The following is a 20168-nucleotide window of genomic DNA, read 5'->3' as shown; positions in this document are numbered from 1 at the left end:
CGAGGAGCCGGGCTAAGGCCGGGGCGAGTGTCCCCAGGACAGGAGAGCCCCGTCCCGGAGAAGCAGGAGCTGCACCAACCTTCCCGGGCAGAAAGGCGCCCGCAGGGAGTTAGAGCAGGACCCCATGGGGGCGGGGATGCCCTCAGGCTTCCGGGGACACTAATAGACACCTGCGCCCTGGGGAGAGTGCGCCGAGCTCCCTAAGGGCTGCTCGGAGGGACTCAGGCGGCGGCTCCGTTGGACGGGGCTGCAGGGCCCGGGAGCAGCTCAGAGGGGCTCGGGCAGAGGAAGAGGCTCCGTGCAGAGGGAGCTGCATGGCTCCGGGAGCAGCGCGGCAGGGCTTGGGCGGTGGCTCCGCAGGGAGGGGGCTGTGCGGCCAGGAGCCGAATCCAACAGCGCAGGCCCCAGAGGACAGGGCACCGGGACACAGCCCAGGATCCGGCCGCCCCCGGGGGCAGGCATAGGCCGGGAGGGCCCAGGACAACAAGGACACTCCTGCCCCGAGCTGAGCAAATCAGCGGCCCCACCCCGGAGCATCCAGGCCTTGCAGATGGAGAGCTCTGTAGTCACTGCAGGAGCTGACTCCAGGACTCCAGAGCTGGCCGCTGCCACTGCAGTTGTTCCTCCTGGGCCTCACGGGGTAAACAACCCCCACTGAGCCCTGCACCAGGCAGGGGGCAGAGAAGCTCCCCCAAGTGCTAACACCTGAAAATCAACACAACAGGCCCCTCCACCAGAAGACCAGCTAGACGGACAAGTTCCAGGGGAAGTCAAGGGACTTAAAGTATACAGAATCAGAAGATACTCCCCCGTGGTTTTTTTTTTTTTTTTTGCTTTTTGATTTGTTTCCTTCCTCCACCTTTTATTTTTCTTCTCTTTTTTTTTTGTTTTTTTCTTCCTTTTTTCTTTTTCTCTTTTCTTTCCTTCTTTTTCTCCTGTCTTTTCCTCCCTTTCCCAATACAACTTGCTTTTGGCCACTCTGCACTGAGCAAAATGACTAGAAGGAAAACCTCACCTCAAAAGAAAGAATCAGAAACAGTCCTCTCTCCCACAGAGTTACAAAATCTGGATTACAATTCAATGTCAGAAAGCCAATTCAGAAGCACTATTATACAGCTACTGGTGGCTCTAGAAAAAAGCATAAAGGACTCAAGAGACTTCATGACTGCAGAATTTAGAGCTAATCAGGCAGAAATTAAAAATCACTTGAATGAGATGCAATCCAAACTAGAAGTCCTAACGACGAGGGTTAACGAGGTGGAAGAACGAGTGAGTGACATAGAAGACAAGTTGATGGCAAACAGGGAAACTGAGGAAAAAAGAGACAGACAATTAAAAGACCATGAAGATAGATTAAGGGAAATAAACGACAGCCTGAGGAACAAAAACCTACGTTTAATTGGGGTCCCCGAGGGCGCCGAAAGGGACAGAGGGCCAGAATATGTATTTGAACAAATTCTAGCTGAAAACTTTCCTAATCTGGCAAGGGAAACAGGCATTCAGATCCAGGAAATAGAGAGATCCCCCCCTAAAATCAATAAAAACCGTTCAACACCTCAACATCTAATAGTGAAGCTTCCAAATTCCAAAGATAAAGAGAAGATCCTTAAAGCAGCAAGAGACAAGAAATCCCTGACTTTTATGGGGAGGAATATTAGGGTAACAGCAGACCTCTCCACAGAGACCTGGCAGGCCAGAAAGGGCTGGCAGGATATATTCAGGGTCCTTAATGGGAAGAACATGCAACCAAGAATAATTTATCCAGCAAGGCTCTCATTCAAAATGGAAGGAGAGATAAAGAGCTTCCAAGACAGGCAGGAACTGAAAGAATATGTGACCTCCAAACCAGCTCTGCAAGAAATTTTAAGGGGGACTCTTAAAATTCCCCTTTAAGAAGAAGTTCAGTGCAACAATCCACAAAAACCAGGAATGAATAGATATCATGATGACACTAAACTCATATCTCTCAATAGTAACTCTGAACGTGAATGGGATTATTGACCCCATCAAAAGGCGCAGGGTTTCAGACTGGATAAAAAAAGCAGGACCCATCTATTCGCTGTCTACAAGAGACTCATTTTAGACAGAAGGACACCTAGAGCCTGAAAATAAAAGGTTGGAGAACCATTTACCATTCAAATGGTCCTCAAAAGAAAGCAGGGGTAGCCATCCTTATATCAGATAAACTAAAATTTACCCCGAAGACTGTAGCGAGAGATGAAGAGGGACACTATCTCATACTTAAAAGGATCTATCCAACAAGAGGAGTTAACAATCCTCAATATATATGCCCCGAATGTGGGAGCTGCCAAATATACAAATCAATTAATAACCAAAGTGAAGAAATACTTAGATAATAATACACTTATACTTGGTGACCTCAATCTAGCTCTTTCTATACTCGATAGGTCTTCTAAGCACAACATCTCCAAAGAAACGAGAGCTTTAATGATACACTGGACCAGATGGATTTCACAGATATCTACAGAACTTCACATCCAAACTCAACTGAATACACATTCTTCTCAAGTGCACATGGAACCTTCTCCAGAATAGACCACATACTGGGTAGCAAATCGGGTCTGAACTGATACCAAAAGATTGGGATCGTCCCCTGCATATTCTCAGACCATAATGCCTTGAAATTTGAACTAAATCACAACAAGAAGTTTGGAAGGACCTCAAACACGTGGAGGTTAAGGATCATCCTGCTAAAAGATGAAAGGGTCAACCAGAAAATTAAGGAAGAATTAAAAAGATTCATGGAAACTAATGAGAATGAAGATACAACTCTTTGGGATGCAGCAAAAGCAGTCTAAGGGGGAAATACATCGCAATACAAGCATCCATTCAAAAACTGGAAAGAACTCAAATACAAAAGCTAACCTTACACATAAAGGAGCTAGAGAAAAAACAGCAAATAGACCCTAACCCAGCAGAAGAAGAGAGTTAATAAAGATTCGAGCAGAACTCAATGAAATCGAGACCAGAAGAACTGTGGAACAGATCAACAGAACCAGGAGTTGGTTCTTTGAAAGAATTAATAAGATAGATAAACCATTAGCTAACCTTATTAAAAAGAAGAGAGAGAAGACTCAAATTAATAAAATCATGAATGAGAAAGGAGAGATCACTACCAACACCAAGGAAATACAAACGATTTTAAAAACATATTATGAACAGCTATACACCAATAAATTAGGCAATCTAGAAGAAATGGACGCATTCCTGGAAAGCCACAAACTACCAACACTGGAACAGGAAGAAATAGAAAACCTGAACAGGCCAATAACCAGGGAGGAAATTGAAGCAGTCATCAAAAACCTCCCAAGGCACAAGAGTCCAGGGCCAGATGGCTTCCCAGGGGAATTCTATCAAACGTTTAAAGAAGAAACCATACCTATTCTACTAAAGCTCTTTGGAAAGATAGAAAGAGATGGAGTACTTCCAAATTCATTCTATGAGGCCAGCATCACCTTAATTCCAAAACCAGACAAAGACCCCACCAAAAAGGAGAATTACAGACCAATATCCCTGATGAACATTGATGCAAAAATTCTCAACAAGATACTAGCCAATAGGATCCAACAGTACATTAAGAAAATTATTCACCATGACCAAGTAGGATTTATCTCCGGGACACAAGGCTGGTTCAACACTCGTAAAACAATCAATGTGATTCATCACATCAGCAAGAGAAAAACCAAGAACCATATGATCCTCTCATTAGATGCAGAGAAAGCATTTGACAAAATACAGCATCCATTCCTGATCAAAACTCCTTCAGAGTGTAGGGATAGAGGGAACATTCCTCGACATCTTAAAAGCCATCTACGAAAAGCCCACAGCAAATATCATTCTCAATGGGGAAGCACTGGGAGCCTTTCCCCTAAGATCAGGAACAAGACAGGGATGTCCACTCTCACCACTGCTATTCAACATAGTACTGGAAGCCCTAGCCTCAGCAATCAGACAACAAAAAGACATTAAAGGCATTCAAATTGGCAAAGAAGAAATCAAACTCTCCCTCTTCGCCGATGACATGATACTCTACATAGAAAACCCAAAAGTCTCCACCCCAAGATTGCTAGAAGTCATACAACAATTTGGTAGCATGGCAGGATACAAAATCAATGCCCAGAAATCAATGGCATTTCTATACCCTAACAATGAGACTGAAGAAAGAGAAATTAAGGAGTCAATCCCATTTAAAATTGCACCCAGTTTAATGCAATCCCTATCAAAATACCATGAACTTTCTTCAGAGAGTTGTGTGGAATCAGAAAAGACCCCGAATAGCCAGGGGAATTTTAAAAAAGAAAACCATATCTGGGGGCATCACAATGCCAGATTTCAGGTTGTACTACAAAGCTGTGGTCATCAAGACAGTGTGGTACTGGCACAAAAGCAGACACATAGATCAGTGGAACAGAATAGAGAACCCAGAAGTGGACCCTGAACTTTATGGTCAACTAATATTCGATAAAGGAGGAAAGACTATCCATTGGAAGAAAGACAGTCTCTTCAATAAATGGTGCTGGGAAAATTGGACATCCACATGCAGAAGAATGAAACTAGACCACTCTCTTGCACCATACACAAAGATAAACTCAAAATGGATGAAAGATCTAAATGTGAGACAAGATTCCATCAAAATCCTAGATGAGAACACAGGCAACACCCTTTTTGAACTCAGCCACAGTAACTTCTTGCAAGATACATCCATGAAGGCAAAAGAAACAAAAGCAAAAATGAACTATTGGGACTTCATCAAGATAAGAAGCTTTTGCCCAGCAAAGGATACAGTCAACAAAACTAAAAGACAACCTACAGAATGGGAGAAGATATTTGCAAATGACGTGTCAGATAAAGGGCTAGTTTCCAAGATCTATAAAGAACTTATTAAACTCAACACCAAAGAAACAAACAACCCAATCATGAAATGGGCAAAAGACATGAAGAGAAATCTCACAGAGGAAGACATAGACATGGCCAACATGCACATGAGAAAATGCTCTGCATCACTTGCCATCAGGGAAATACAAATCAAAACCACAATGAGATACTACCTCACACCAGTGAGAATGGGGAAAATTAACAAGGCAGGAAACAACAAATGTTGGAGAGGATGCGGAGAAAAGGGAACCCTCTTACACTGTTGGTGGGAATGTGAACTGGTGCAGCCACTCTGGAAAACTGTGTGAAGGTTCCTCAAAGAGTTAAAAATAGAGCTACCTTATGACCCAGCAATTGCACTGCTGGGGATTTACCCCAAAGATGCAGATGCAATGAAACGCCGACACCTGCACCCCAATGTTTCTAGCAGCAATGGTCACAATAGCCAAACTGTGGAAGGAGCCTCAGTGTCCATCAAAAGATGAATGGATAAAAAAGATGTGGTTTATGTATACAATGGAATATTACTCAGCCATTAGAAATTACAAATACCCACCATCTGCTTCAACGTGGATGGAACTGGAGGGTATTATGCTGAGTGAAGTAAGTCAATCGGAGAAGACAAACATTATATGGTCTCATTCATTTGGAGAATATAAATAATAGTGAAAGGGAATAGAGGGGAAGGGAGAAGAAATGTGTGGGAAGTATCAGAAAGGGAGACAGAACATAAAGACTCCTAACTCTGGGAAACGAACTAGGGGTGGTGGAAGGGGAGGAGGGCGGGGGGTGGGGGTGACTGGGTGACGGGCACTGCGGGGGGCACTTGACAGGATGAGCACGGGGTGTTATTCTGTATGTTGGTAAATGGAATACCAGTAAAAAATAAATTTATTTTAAAAAAAAGAAGAAAAAAAAATAATTACATACCAGTTTTTATGTAAAGGCTTTTATGTTATATTTTAAACATAATTCTTTTCTTAAATATACCCTCTCTGCTCTACCAGAAACAACACTGTTTTGCTGGTAAGTATAGAAAATCTTCCAGAAAAGAACAGGCTGAGAGCCTGGAAATCCTTGCTGATTCTGTGTTTACTGGATCTTCCACTAACCAGAATGGTCTCTATAGTTTCAGATCATTTGAATATCAAAGAGTCACTTCACTGTCCTTTGAGAAGACCAACTTAGCAGTGACTCTTAGCTCCTAGCTACACATAAATTCCCAGAGGTGCTGGATCAAAATTTTTCCCCTTTGCTATATTTCTGTTAGGGAGTCAAATTCCAGCTTCAATAGAGAAATGTTCATTTACCAGCAGAAGACACTGTTTGCTGTTTTTGAGATACAACTTCTCAGATGTTCTAATCTAGTTATGTTCCTGACTGACATACACCTACTTGTATATGAGGAATGCAAGAGGAGTCTAGTGGTCAAGGTAGAAAAATTCACAAAAGAAACTGGATTTGGAGTTGTGTACTCCCAATGAGCACTAATCCCACAGTTCATCATTTTCTAATAATGATGTTCATTCACTTCCAACTGTACCAGACACAGAGGCAAAAGGCAGAAGTAACATTCACGAGTCCCATGATATATATACACTTGACCCTTGCACAACTTGAGAGTTAGGGTGGCCAAATCCCCATGCAATTGAAAATCCACATATAACTTTGAACTTCCCCAAAACTTAACTACTAATAATAGCCTACTGTTGACTAGAAGCCTTACCAATAACATAAACAACCAATCTTTGTATATTATATGCATTATATACTGTATTCTTACAATAAGATAAGAAAAGAAAATTTTATTAAGAAAATCATAGGGAAGAGTAAATACATTTATAGTACTGTACTGTATTTATTGGAAAAAACTCACCGAAAAGTGGACCTGCACAATTCAAACCTGTGTTGCTTAAGGGTCAAATATAATTTACTCCTGGACACAGGATATTCCCCCTTGTTAGTATGGAAACTTGCAAAAATATTTAGCATCACTAAAATTCTGATTTTTTTCTTTTCAATTCTCAAAAATCCTCAGAGGATCCTTTACTATGTCCTTAACATATTAAAATACAGAGCTTATGGCTGCAAAAAAGTACAATCACCCCAATGTTTCATCAAGACATTTAACCTTAAACTCTTGAGATGCCTTTGTTAAACCAATTCATTTAAAAATTTTGTAAGTTATACTGACTGAAACCAGAAGTGCTCTCCATGGAGAAACGCTGGGCCAATTTATGATGGCTTGCATCAAAATAAGAAAACTGGAGAAAGTAGTTTTCCTTATGTGTTAGTATAATCCATTCCTTTCCAAAAAGCTACACTAAACACAGCCGATGATGAAGAAGGGTAATTAAAATTCAAAAGTAATGTATGGTAAGCAGTAATTACCTTATACAGAATTGTCCTTTATTTTGACACTAAGAGGAAAATGGTTTGTGCTGAGCACAATAAAGTAAGAGAAAGAAGAAATGAACATGATGATATATGGAAATAAACATGAATATGTTTCACTACTTCTATTACTAGATACAGAATTTCACCTTTGGCTGGTGTTACAGAAATTGCTACAATCACTGATCCCTACACTGATGATCTTTTTTCCTAACTAAACATAGGGTATAAAAGTAGACAGCAAAAAAGAAAAAAATCTGCTACAGATGTCTACTCTGCTGACTGTATTCAAACCAAACAAGAAGCCTGAACCCAAGGTTCATATTACTCCATTGAGAGCATCATCACAAGCACATGATGTTAACAATTTGCACCAGTAAAGGACAATACTTTGAAGAAAGGCTTTTTATAGAAAACCTATTTCAATCGATCTTTTTAGAGAAAAGAAAAATAAGCACACACACACACACACACACACACACACCCGGATGTGTTATGAGATGCTTGCAAGAAAGAAACAGTGAGTCAGTGGTCTGATTTTTAACTGAAAGCAACAAAAAGACATTTTTGGAAAAAGAGAGAAAGAGAAGTAAAAAGGGTAGCCAGGTAAAACAAACAGATAAGTACTATGTCCAGGAATAGTAACTGGTTGTAAATGAAACTACTTCACATCAAGCCATGTCAGTAAAATCTAGTTAAGGAGAAAGGATGTTTCACCACAAACCAGGCATAACAGGATATGGAGGGCACTGCACATGGTTTCTTATTCAAGATGGTGTTAAAAATATTGAAGGACTCAAGTTAAAAATAAAGACAATGCAAAGAAACCTACCGCATGGTAACTCTGTGATCTGACACCTTTAGAGAAGTGGTTCTCAACTTCCTCTAGAGTATCTTAAGGCAAATGTCAGAAAAGACCAATTTTATCCCATCATATAAAATGGGAAAACTTTGACTAGGAACATAGCCAGCTTATATGAAGCATGAATTTACCCTTAAAATCCAAATTCCTTTTGTATGTAAACTGTTTATTACTTATGATTTCCTTATGTATATCTTTACAATTTGGTCAAATTTCTTCTCTACCAAGCAATTTTTAGACAAGTCTGTTATAACAAACAGAATAAATGCTGCATACCACATAGTATACACAGAATAAACACTGCAAAACATCACAAACTCACCTTCATCACTTATTGCCTGCTGCTTCACCAGAGTCAGTGGGGATCTTGCTGGAGGCTTACTAAGAGGATGGCGCCAACTTTTAGCAGTTTTGGTTTCTCCTTCTATTCTCTGGTCACAGAACAAAAATGGAAAAGAAACACTCACAGTTAAACATTGTTATGAATGAAAAACTATGGTTCACAATGATTTATGACAATTTAATTATAAAGAATTCTTATACTTATTTATGTGCTGGGGAATTAGTCCTTTATTTAAAAAACAAACAAAACCTATAAGTCAAAAGAAACAGGAACCCATCCTATTATTTTTCCAAGAGATCAATTAACTGTCCTTCCACTGCATATTAAACTACTATCTATGGTATAGGGTAGGCTTATCAAACTTGTAATGAACTCAGCAGTTACCAAGTTTTCAAAAGTTCTTCCAAACTAATCTATATTTAGAATTATAAAATCATAACAACATAGAACTATGGCATTTGGTCACCTTGTACTGGCCACGTGTGAAAATCTGGCAGATTATTTTGCTTTCTATCTTCACTCAGAATGCAATACTGCCAAAGTGAGCCTGTATACTTCCTTCCACTGAGAAATGAATGACCACTTCTCTGAGGATCAAGTAAGAAATGTAAAGAATTTTTTTAATATGGTATATTACTGTCATCTTGAAACCACTTAAATTTTACATAAAATTTTTTGGTCTCTCCAAACTATATTTTCCTTCCAAGGGTATATGAAAAACCACATATACCCTGACATCTTCAGATAACATCTACTTATAAGCTCTCTTGCCCATGCAATCAGAAACAGAGAAAAAGAGATGGAAGGAGGGAGATGCTCAGAGAAAGAGTCTGAAACTAATGGATCTGCATCAATAATTGACTAGGGAATAAAGGAGTCTCAGAAATGTCCTTGGTAAGCTGAAAAAGCAGTGGCTAGAAGTAGAAAAACTACACCAGCTTCGGACACCAAAACAGGATTATGAGAAAATGTGTGACAACATTCTCATCAAAGCTGGGATTAAGGAAAGGATGTCAAAGAACACAGAATGAGGGGAACCTGGGTGGCTCAGTCAGTTCAATGTCTGACTCTTGATTTCTGCTCATGACCTCAGAGTCATGAGATCAAGCCCCGTATTAGGCTCTGTACTGGGCATGGAGATTCTTTCTCTCTCTCATTCTCTTTCTCTCTCTCTCCCCACACCAGCTCTTCCCAGGCCCCCTGCTCTTAAAAAAGAAAAAAGTAATACCGGATGAGATTTATCTGTGGTTCATACTAGCTAAAATAATTTTTTTAAGATTTTATTTATTTATTTGAGGGAGAGAGACAGAGATAGCAACAGAGATAGTGAGAGAAAGCACAAGCAGAGAACAGAGGGAGAAGCACACTCCCTGCTGAGCAGGGAGTCCCTGTGGGGCTCAACCCCAGGACCCCAGGATCAGACCTGAGCCAAAGGCAGACGCTCAACCACTGAGCCACCAACACCCTCTACCTAAAAATTAATATGAAATATTTATCAAGTCCTCACTATATGCCACATTGTTCCTTAGAACTGAGCTACAGCAGGAAAAACTACCCCAGGTCTCAGCTTTCAAGAAATGTGCATTACAAAAGAGGAAGGCATAGACAATAAACAATAAGAAGTATGTTTACTAGGTATTATTAAGAAATATGCAGTAGGGGTGCCTGGGAGCGCTATCCATTGAACCTCTGACTCTTGGTTTCAGCTCAGGTCTGATCTCAGGGTGGTGAAATGGAGCCCTGCTTCGGGCTCTGCACTCAGTGTGAAATCTGCTAGATCCCCTCTTCCTCTCCTTCTGCCCCTCCCACTCATGTGTGCAAACACAAGTTCTCTCTCTCTCTCTCTCAAATAAATCAATCTTAGAAGAAGAAAAGAAAAAAAAGAAAAGAAAAAAAGAGAGAGAGAAAGGAAAAGAAAGAAAGATGCAATAAAGAAAAAAGGGTTGAACAAAAGAATGGAAAGAGATGGGAGGGAGCTATTTTACACGGGGTCATCAGAGAAGGCCTTTCTGACAAGGAGACATTTGAATCTTGAGTGCACTGAGGGAGCTGTCTGGGCTCAGAGAAGGATTTAGGGCAACAAGAACAGCATGTAAGGTGTGAACATAATCAGTGTATTGCAGGAAGAACATGGAGCCCAGTTATAGACAGACACTGTTCAAAAAATAGTATTTCTTGGGAAGTCTGACTGAAGTGTTATACGCATAGACACAGCATTACATTTCATACTAAGAAACACTGGTCAAAACCACATGAGAACAAAGTGGGTCTGTACTGCTCTGAAGGGCTGCCTGACAGCACAGTGTGAGAAGAGAGTATCACACAGCTGATTCTGTGAAGGAGCAAACCAAGTCACTTGGGCCTCCATAGTAGCTGGGAGCATTTGCTCAGTGAAATGATAAGGTTGGAATAACCTGGTAGCTCAGCGGTTAAACCCATCTGCCTTCGGCTTAGGGCATGATCCTGGAGTCCCAGGATTGAGTATCTCATCAGGCTTCCTGCATGGAGCCTGCTTCTCCCTCTGCCCATGTCTCTGCCTCTCTCTCTGTGTCTCTCATGAATAAATGACTAAAAATCTTAAAAAAAAAAAAAAAAGGTTAGGATGAAAGTTAAAGGCACCGAAGGTAGAATCACCAACACGCCAACACTGAAAACAAGGAAAGAGAAAAGTTACTTTGGGTTCCATTCTAATTTAAAGAATGTGAGTAAATGTAATTTAAACAGGCATTTGACTCATTCACCATTCCACAAAGAAACCCAGTATCTGCTTAGCTGCGCTTAATCCCCATGTGAAATTAAGTTGTAAATTTTGCTTATTATTATGTGAAAACTATTTTCAAATTTCCCTTAGCAACCATTTCAAATAAATTAGATCATATTTTATTTTTCTATTTCTCTTATGTTTTTGATAAATATTTAATAGTTCAGTAGGATACACAATGATGCATAAAATGGTAAAAGTTATTGGGTCAAATTAGCAAATTATCTATATTTTATTTGATATTTTAAAACTAGTATGACTATCCCCAGATTTCTTCATCTAATATCCCTTGTAACTCAAACATGTGACAATGCCTGTGGTGAGATGAAATATGCAAGAAATGGGTCTGTCCAGTGACCAGCTCAATTTGTCAGCTCCAACAACTGATACTCTTCTTGTGTCCTCAAATTCTCTCATCCAGTTGTATAGGTCAACAAAGGGCCATGAATTCTGACACTACTACACACAATCGGAGCTTGCCTGGTCCATTCACAATCTTATGATTAAAGCAACAGTTTATACTGAAAGCATATAATATAGGGACGCCTGGGTGGCTCAATGGTTGAGCGTCTGCCTTCAGCTCAGGTCATGATCCCAGATCCTGAGACCCTGTATCGGGACCCCTATGAGGAGCCTGCTTCTCTCTCTGCCTATGTTTCTGCCTCTCTCTCTCTGTCTCTCATGAATAAATAAATAAAATCTTAAATATATATATAAATGAAAGCATATAAATGAACAAGAACATATGAGAACAGGGAGGCCCTCTGTAAAGAGTTGGAATGGAGTGCCTGGCAATCAAGAGGGGTCTTGAGTTTTCTGAGAGGCAAAACGCTTGTTTCTGGCAGCAGGTGGGACCAGAAAGGTCAACCTGGTCCTAGAATCAGAGCCCAAGAGGAGACAAGGGAAAAAAAGACCAGGTGAGTAAAACTAGAGCCTGTGGGAAGCCTGCAACCCAGAGGTCTAAGTGATGGCAGGAGGCAGTCAGAGCTGCATGTGAATCATTTCCAGTATGGTTAATATTACAGGTAAGAGAATCATTCTATAATCAATGTCAGTATCCCTGTGATATCCTACTACAGTTTTCCAAAAGGTACCACTGGGGGGAAATGGGGACACCAGATCTTTCTGTATTATCTCTTACAACTGCATATGAATCTATAATTATAACAAAACTAAAAGACAACCTACAGAATGGGAGAAGATATTTGCAAATGATGTGTCAGATAAAGGGCTAGTTTCCAAGATCTATAAAGAACTTATTAAACTCAACACCAAAGAAACAAACAACCCAATCATGAAATGGGCAAAAGACATGAAGAGAAATCTCACAGAGGAAGACATAGACATGGCCAACACGCACATGAGAAAATGCTCTGCATCACTTGCCATCAGGGAAATACAAATCAAAACCACAATGAGATACTACCTCACACCAGTGAGAATGGGGAAAATTAACAAGGCAGGAAACAACAAATGTTGGAGAGGATGCGGAGAAAAGGGAACCCTCTTACACTGTTGGTGGGAATGTGAACTGGTGCAGCCACTCTGGAAAACTGTGTGGAGGTTCCTCAAAGAGTTAAAAATAGACCTGCCCTACGACCCAGCAATTGCACTGCTGGGGATTTACCCCAAAGATGCAGATGCAATGAAACGCCGACACCTGCACCCCAATGTTTCTAGCAGCAATGGCCACAATAGCCAAACTGTGGAAGGAGCCTCGGTGTCCATCGAAAGATGAATGGATAAAGAAGATGTGGTTTATGTATACAATGGAATATTACTCAGCTATTAGAAATGACAAATACCCACCATTTGCTTCAACGTGGATGGAACTGGAGGGTATTATGCTGAGTGAAATAAGTCAATCGGAGAAGGACAAACATTATATGGTCTCATTCATTTGGGGAATATAAATAATAGTGAAAGGGAATAGAAGGGAAGGGAGAAGAAATGGGTAGGAAATATCAGAAAGGGAGATAGAACATGAAGACTCCTAATTCTGGGAAACAAACTAGGGGTGGTGGAAGGGGAGGAGGGCGGGGGATGGGGGAGAATGGGTGACAGGCACTGAGGGGGGCACTTGACAGGATGAGCACTGGGTGTTATTCTGTATGTTGGCAAACTGAATACCAATAAAAAATAAATCTATAAAAAAAATTTTAAAAAAGAAAGTCATCAAAAATAAGAAATATGTAAGTATGTACATGACAATTAAAATTAAGAAACAAAAAAAATAAAACCAAAGTTCAGTTTTAGGAAAAGGTAAAGAGAACAAAAATTAAACTACAGCACGTAGCCAAAAATTCCATACTACCTGAATTATCACCATGTGAGCCCAAAGTCACAAAAGGCTTACCTCCCAGTCATCAAAAGAAGTATGACTCAGACCTGTTAATGTGAAAGGTTATTTCTACCCTATAGCAAGATTTAGATGCACAGCATGGTCTTCCAGAAAGTACTCTCACCACACAATAAATATAGTAAAAACAGACATTGCCACATACTCCAGGGAGTTCGAGGCCATTTCTCTCCCCACTGGAGATCGCTGGGATTTCCCCAAGTTCAAGGCCACTCCTGCGGCTCTCCACATCACTCTCTTCTCCCTCTGTCAACACACTGTTAGTTTCTGCCACTGAGGAGCACGACTCAGGTGACTTTGGCCATGGAAGCTTGGGTGGGTCTGGTTCCTTAGATGTCACATGGCCACTAGATAGGGAATCACCAGCTTCACTGGGATGTGAAGGTAGGATTATACCACAGGCTTGGTTATCCTTAGTTTCTATTTCTTCTGTTATAGATGTGCTTAAGCAACTGTTTCCTGAGGAGTGAAACAAAAGGCTGTTAACAAATCTTACATTGCATGATTACTCAATTAGAATTCTCAATTAAATTTCTATCTTTCAACTTATTCTCTAAACTCCCACAGACATGAGTGGGAAAGTCACCATGGCACCACAGAGCCTTCATAGTTATTACCGTGAGATCTCAGAGTTTGGTAAAGAATATACTTACCGACAAAATGAGTTTAAAAAGGGATTATGCTTTGACCAATGTCAAAAGCCAATGCTATAGTAATAATTACCCAAAGCAACAGCAATTTGAAATCTAAAAATAGGCATTATATTCCAATACATGATGCTAAGAGCTTCTACTAATGAAACATTTGGCTCAGAGAACATATGGAAAGAACATATACAAGGGTGTGCAGATCCCAGTAAGAAGTATGTCCCACACTAAGCCTGCACCATAGGCTGATGGAATATAAAAGGAAATGACACAGCGAGCACGTACCCTCACTGCCATCTCTGGGCACCCTTCCCCTCCCTTACAAACAGTTGTGGGCATCATCTCACCTACCGTACACTAGCTCTGGTGCTGAACACAGCCCAGTTCTGTACCTAAGTCTCCTGCCAGGTCTCAAACCCTGGAGGTCAAAATATAAGGAACCATGTGGCAAAGGAACTAATAAAACTGGGTTCCCCTGGCCCAAATTACCCAGTAATCCATCAAGTATCTAATTAAATCCAGTGTGATTAAAGACTACAGTAAGGGTCTATTTGAAAAAAATCTAGAAGGGCCTGGGAGGCTCAGTCAGTTGAGCATCTGCCTTCTGCTTAGGTCATGATCCTGGAGTCCTGGGATCCAGCCCCACATCAGGCTCCCTGCTTGCAGGCTCCCTGAGCTTCTCCCTCTCTCTCTGCCCCCTCTCATGCTCTTTCTTTCACTCTATGTATCTCAAGTAAATAAAATCTTTTTTAAAAAATCCATATATATAGCACAACTGTGTTCTCTGCACTGCTTGCTACTTCTTTCTCTACCTTCTCCACCTTGCAATTTTCTATTAATTCATCACAAATTAATTCAGGTGTCACCTAGTCCAGCAAACCTTGCCAGGCCAGCCTCTGGTCTTCCTGTAGTCTTTCCTTGGTATAACAGCAATACCCTAGGACATACATCTCTATTATGGTACTTATCACACTGGATTGTAATTGCATGTTTGTCTAGCTCTCCAATACAGTATGAACTGACTAAAAAGAAAGTCTATTATTTAAACTATTTAAACACAGATGGTTGAAGGGCAAAAAGCAGTGAAAACGGAGACACAAGAGAGAATCAAAACAGGACTATGATAAGGACTTTTTCTTTTACTCTAAGAATAAGAGTAAAAAGAAAGTAGGGACAAGACCTACCCTACATCTTTTAAAAGGATCACTCCTACTGCCCTATGGAGAAGTGACAAGCATGAATAGAAGGTAGACACCGGAAGAACAGAAAAGAAGCAGTTTCTGCAACAGTCCAGTCAAGAGATAATGGAACTTTGAACAAGGAAGGAATAAGGGATGGATGGTCAGATTTGGGGGAGTCCCACAGTTGAAAGATAGACAGATGAGCAGGATGAGAAATTATCAATTAGCTCAATTAGTAAAAGAACAAAAATTCCAACAAATATTAAAGAGGTAAAGCATTACAGTAGTTTCAGAAAAATCTACTATAAAAGGGAAGAAAGCAAAGTAGTTGAGACTGAAAGTGATGACTTCAGAGAAATGGCCAGGGGACCATACACACCATTTCAAAAACTGAATGATTCTTGTTATTCTTTTTTAAAATCTTAATATTTATTTTCTTCTTAAAATTAAGTTGAAAGCTAAAAACCTGCAAAGAATTATCTATAATTGGTTTTTACTATTCCATGTGAATTTAAGAGAAACTTTCCAAGAATGTATTGTGCATTATAAATTCAGTTGCACCCCCCTCAAAAATTTTTTTCATTTCAGCATTTTTTTAATTAAATCAAATAGGTACTGCTGGCTGTCTCATCATTCCATCACACATAGCAGTGATCCAATATTCACTTGGCCTTCTATTTCCTCATAGCATTAGATGCTTTACTGATTAAGCTATGTAGAAAGGTAAGATACCTATCCTAGAACACAGATTTAAGGCATCAGATCATCAACCATCTCAATACTTAAATGTGAAACCTAACATTCAGTTTCTCACCTGGGAGTTTGATATTATCTGATGAATTCTGATCTGGCTGCTTCCTGCTAGGAGAAGCTGCTTCTTCTGAAGGTGCTTCTGTGTTCCCCATCCTCACTGCTTTTTCTGGTTTTTCACTGACCTTGAGATCATCTGGGTCTGTGTCAGGGGAGAGGCTCTGTGCCCCCTCGACTGCAGGTGACACCTCTTCATCCTCCTCATTCTTAAGTCTCTTAGAATGAGAACCAGTGCACTGGAAACTATTAACACAGATTTAAGAGAAACTGTGGTGAGAGCAGAATGCTTGCAGTGGACAAGATAAAACATATACCAATACAAATGCTATTTTCATTTACTAAAAGAAGGGAAAAAACTGATAGCTTTTTAAGCATTATGCAAAAATAATCTTCATAAATAATAATTTTAGAATTGAAATCTTAGTGGTTTTAATAACAATTCACTAAAAATGAAAATTAAAACAACTGTAAATAATTGATTATTAAACATTATTGGGGAAATATCGTTGCTAAAATTGTAATAACAATATTAAAATCAGTTTGAAAATAAAGGGAAAATAATGACATGGGGGATAATAAAGTCATTAAATAGTTTTAGGTAATAAAGAAAGGAAAAGGAAAAGAGGAGATCTCTATAAGCTGTTATTAAAATCTCAGTAGATTATTTACATCCTAAGGTGAACTAGTGGCCATACACTTTCCTGAGTTTCATATAATTCTGAAGTACACATGAAAATCATTAAAATTAAATGCCAAATCATCATTAGCCAAAGAAATTAAGAGAGAAAGCAGGTTAACTATATGTATTTAGCATCTTATATCTACTTCTTATTTTCAGAGTGGACACCATTTTAATTTTTTTCTTCTCAGTATTTTCCAGAAAGTCACTTGATGGCTTTGTTGTCGATGCCTTTTGCATAAGACACATTTCAAACACTATCATTTAAAAAGAATTACAACTCAAATCTAAGCAACATGTATTTCCATGTCCACACACGCCTCACTAGGCACTACAGGAAGTCAGGGAGGGCAGGGTTTTGAAATGAAGGGGTAGCCAAGGATAACCTATGTAAATTAGCTTTCCCTGCTACTGGCAGTACTGATACCATCATCACCATTATCACTTTTACTGAAAACCCATGCATTGGCCATGCTGGAAATCTTCATATTATAAATAGCACAGTACATGTCAAATAAGATGCCTGGGACACCTGGATGGCTCAGTGGTTGAGCATCTGCCTTTGGCTCAGGTCATGATCCCAGGATGGAGTCCCATATTAGGTTCCCCACAGGGAGCCTGCTTCTCCCTCTGCCTATGTTTCTGCCTCTCTCTCTCTCTCTCTCTCTCTCTCTCTCTCTCTCTCATGAATAAATAAATAAAATCTTTTAAAAAATAAAATAAAATACGATGGCTGATATCTCTTTGACATTTCAGTGAATCACTCACTTCATTGGATTTCCTGGATAGAGTATTATTTAAGGGAGAGCAGCAATGCCAAGCCACAAGGCTGAGCATAATCAATGAGTGCCCCTTACCATGATGATTGCTTTCTAACTGGATGAGCAAAGTCCATCAATTATTTTAACCTACTAAAAGGCATTTCAAATCTGCTCAATGTCATAGATCTGTTCTTTATCAACCTAAAAGGACCACGGTAGTTAGTAACTAGGAGACCAGTTCATTCACCTAATTAAAGTGTTGTGTTTTCTGTCCACTAAAGAACAAGTCTCAAGATGTTCTACTGGGCTTTCTTCTGAACTCAGATTGACTACTGCCTTCTCCCACTGGGTAGCCTTTCTGGCATTGATTCTCTAAATCAGTATTTCCCAAACTTTTTTTTAATACAACCAACCCATTATATGTTATACATTTTAGAGAGTGACATGACACACTCATACATACATGCTCACATGTCAGGAATTAATACCCTTACCACAGAGGACTAAAATACTTTTTATTCCATTTTGCTTCCTAAATTAAAAATGCTGTTTCTAACCTACTAAATTGACTTGAAAACTAACAGTTTTAAAATCACAGCTGTAAACTGTAAGGTAAAATAAGAACACTTGAGTTTTAGTTCTGCTACTAATCCTGTGCCTCAGGTATATCTCTTAGAAAATGCAGAAATCTGACTCCATGTTCTTAAGTTTCCTCCACTCACTACCATTCTTAAATAGCAGAAAATAAACACTAAATAAGAAAATAAGCATCAGAAGTGTGGGCACTTCTGATTTAAAATTACAGTTATTTATTTAATGGCAAAAAAAAAAAAAAAAACTAGAAAGGAGCTATAGACCTATATATGGGGGATTAAATACATGCAGTCATTAGGTGTCATGCTGTAACAAATCATTTAATTACATGAAAAACACTCATAAAACTGGTCATCAAAGGGTTAACAGAGCATGGCCCCAATTTTGGAAACATATATTCTACAATATAGTAAATACATATGTAAATGATATCTACCAAATGTTAACACTGGTTATCTCTGGATTGTGACGTTATGCGTGATTTGGGATTCCTTCACTATTCTTTTCCTTACTTTACAAATATTCTCCAATGCCAAATATTACTTTTACAATCTGAAAGAAAAACAATGAGTAATATTGGCAAATAAAAGTATATTATAAACCTAGAAAATATAAGAGCCTAAAAAGGTTGCCTAAGGACCTGAGCAACAGAACACACACTCCATTCAATGGGTTTTAAAATAGCAAGATGCCCAAAGATGACCTAAAAGCTTTTGAAATGGCCCTGGACACAAAAATGGAATACAGAATAAAGTTCACATGGACAGGGGATCCCTGGGTGGCTCAGCAGTTTAGCACCTGCCTTCAGCCCAGGGCGTGATCCTGGAGTCCCAGGATCAAGTCCTACATCGGGCTCCCTGCATGGAGCCTGCTTCTCTCTCTGCCTATGTCTCTGCCTTGCTCTCTCTCTCTCTCTCTCTTTCTCTCTCTCTGTCTCTCATGAATAAATAAATAAAATCTTAAAAAAAAAAGTTCACACGGACAACCATGTCAAATATCACGTGCTCTGCTTCACATCTCATTAAAGAATAAAACCATATGTATAAAATGTAGCAAAATATAGGCATCCCAATGAGTAAAGTATCTCAAATGTTTGACAAATGAGGAAGAAAACAACTAAAGTCAGAAAATCAGTAGCAAAATGAGAAAGTTTGACATCAAGTTACTGAAGTTTATAAAAATATGGAGATGAATAGAACACAATAATACGACCTTACTGTACATTAGTGTAAGGGGTGTAGGAGGCTCCAGGACTCTTCTATTTGCCACGTACAGCATGTCAGGAATATTCTCAAGCACATTATACACCCCTTCCTATATTTTATTTATTATACTTCTTAAGAATTATAAATACTTTGCCTAAAATTTTCAATAAGATATTAAGTAAATTTATGATGAAAAAAAACAGGAAAAAGCAAATAAATAGTTTTTGAGACCATCACATTCAATGACCCATTTTCATTGAGTAAGTACAACAAGTGCAATGGGGTGGGAAAGAAATCATTACCTCCTGGATGCTTTTCTTACTTTCCTCCTCCTCTGTAGCCATGCTTTCACTTCAGGTGTGGATTCTGGAGTAGGCTTTGTATGATCAATGGTATATATATCCTTTCCTTGCTTCCAAAGCTGATATCTGTCTGGCTGAAATTTCCTCACAAAGATATCCATTGAGATTTTCACCATGTCTTTCCTGCAGGTGCACTGAAAAGCAAAACAGGGTTGGAGTGCTTTAAACATTGTACCAACTACATAAGTCAGACTGAGTCATGTTTGTATGTACCATACATGAATACTCACTACATACCTGAGGATAATGTTTTATACTTTCAAATATGCAGTGAGTGATAAATTCAATTTTTTCTGAATGGAGGTGACAATCTA

At 39.4% G+C, this 20168-nt stretch overlaps 1 protein-coding gene across 10 annotated transcripts in view; it reads right to left on the bottom strand.

Annotated features, from left to right (window-relative positions):
* Window positions 1–20168, bottom strand: part of KDM4C (lysine demethylase 4C) — a 408440-nt gene that overhangs the window by 170503 nt on the left and 217769 nt on the right. For 9 of the 10 annotated variants that reach the window (XR_003129808.3, XM_025432518.3, XM_025432524.3 and 6 more), the window contains 4 exons: window positions 19795–19988; window positions 16258–16496; window positions 13761–14074; window positions 8475–8583 (listed from right to left, as the gene is read on the bottom strand). Coding sequence is in view for 8 of the 10 variants with exons in the window: in XM_025432518.3 (XP_025288303.1) it covers window positions 8475–8583; window positions 13761–14074; window positions 16258–16496; window positions 19795–19988 (856 nt within the window). In the remaining 2 variants the exon portion in view is untranslated. Of the gene's footprint in view, window positions 1–8474; window positions 8584–13760; window positions 14075–16257; window positions 16497–19794; window positions 19989–20168 lie in introns of those variants that run through there. The other variant, XR_007413967.1, reaches the window with a different exon arrangement.

This window comes from Canis lupus, chromosome 11 (genome assembly GCF_003254725.2).
Source record: "Canis lupus dingo isolate Sandy chromosome 11, ASM325472v2, whole genome shotgun sequence".
NCBI classification, from domain to species: Eukaryota; Metazoa; Chordata; class Mammalia; order Carnivora; family Canidae; genus Canis; species Canis lupus.
This window is presented reverse-complemented; position numbering and strand designations above follow the sequence as displayed.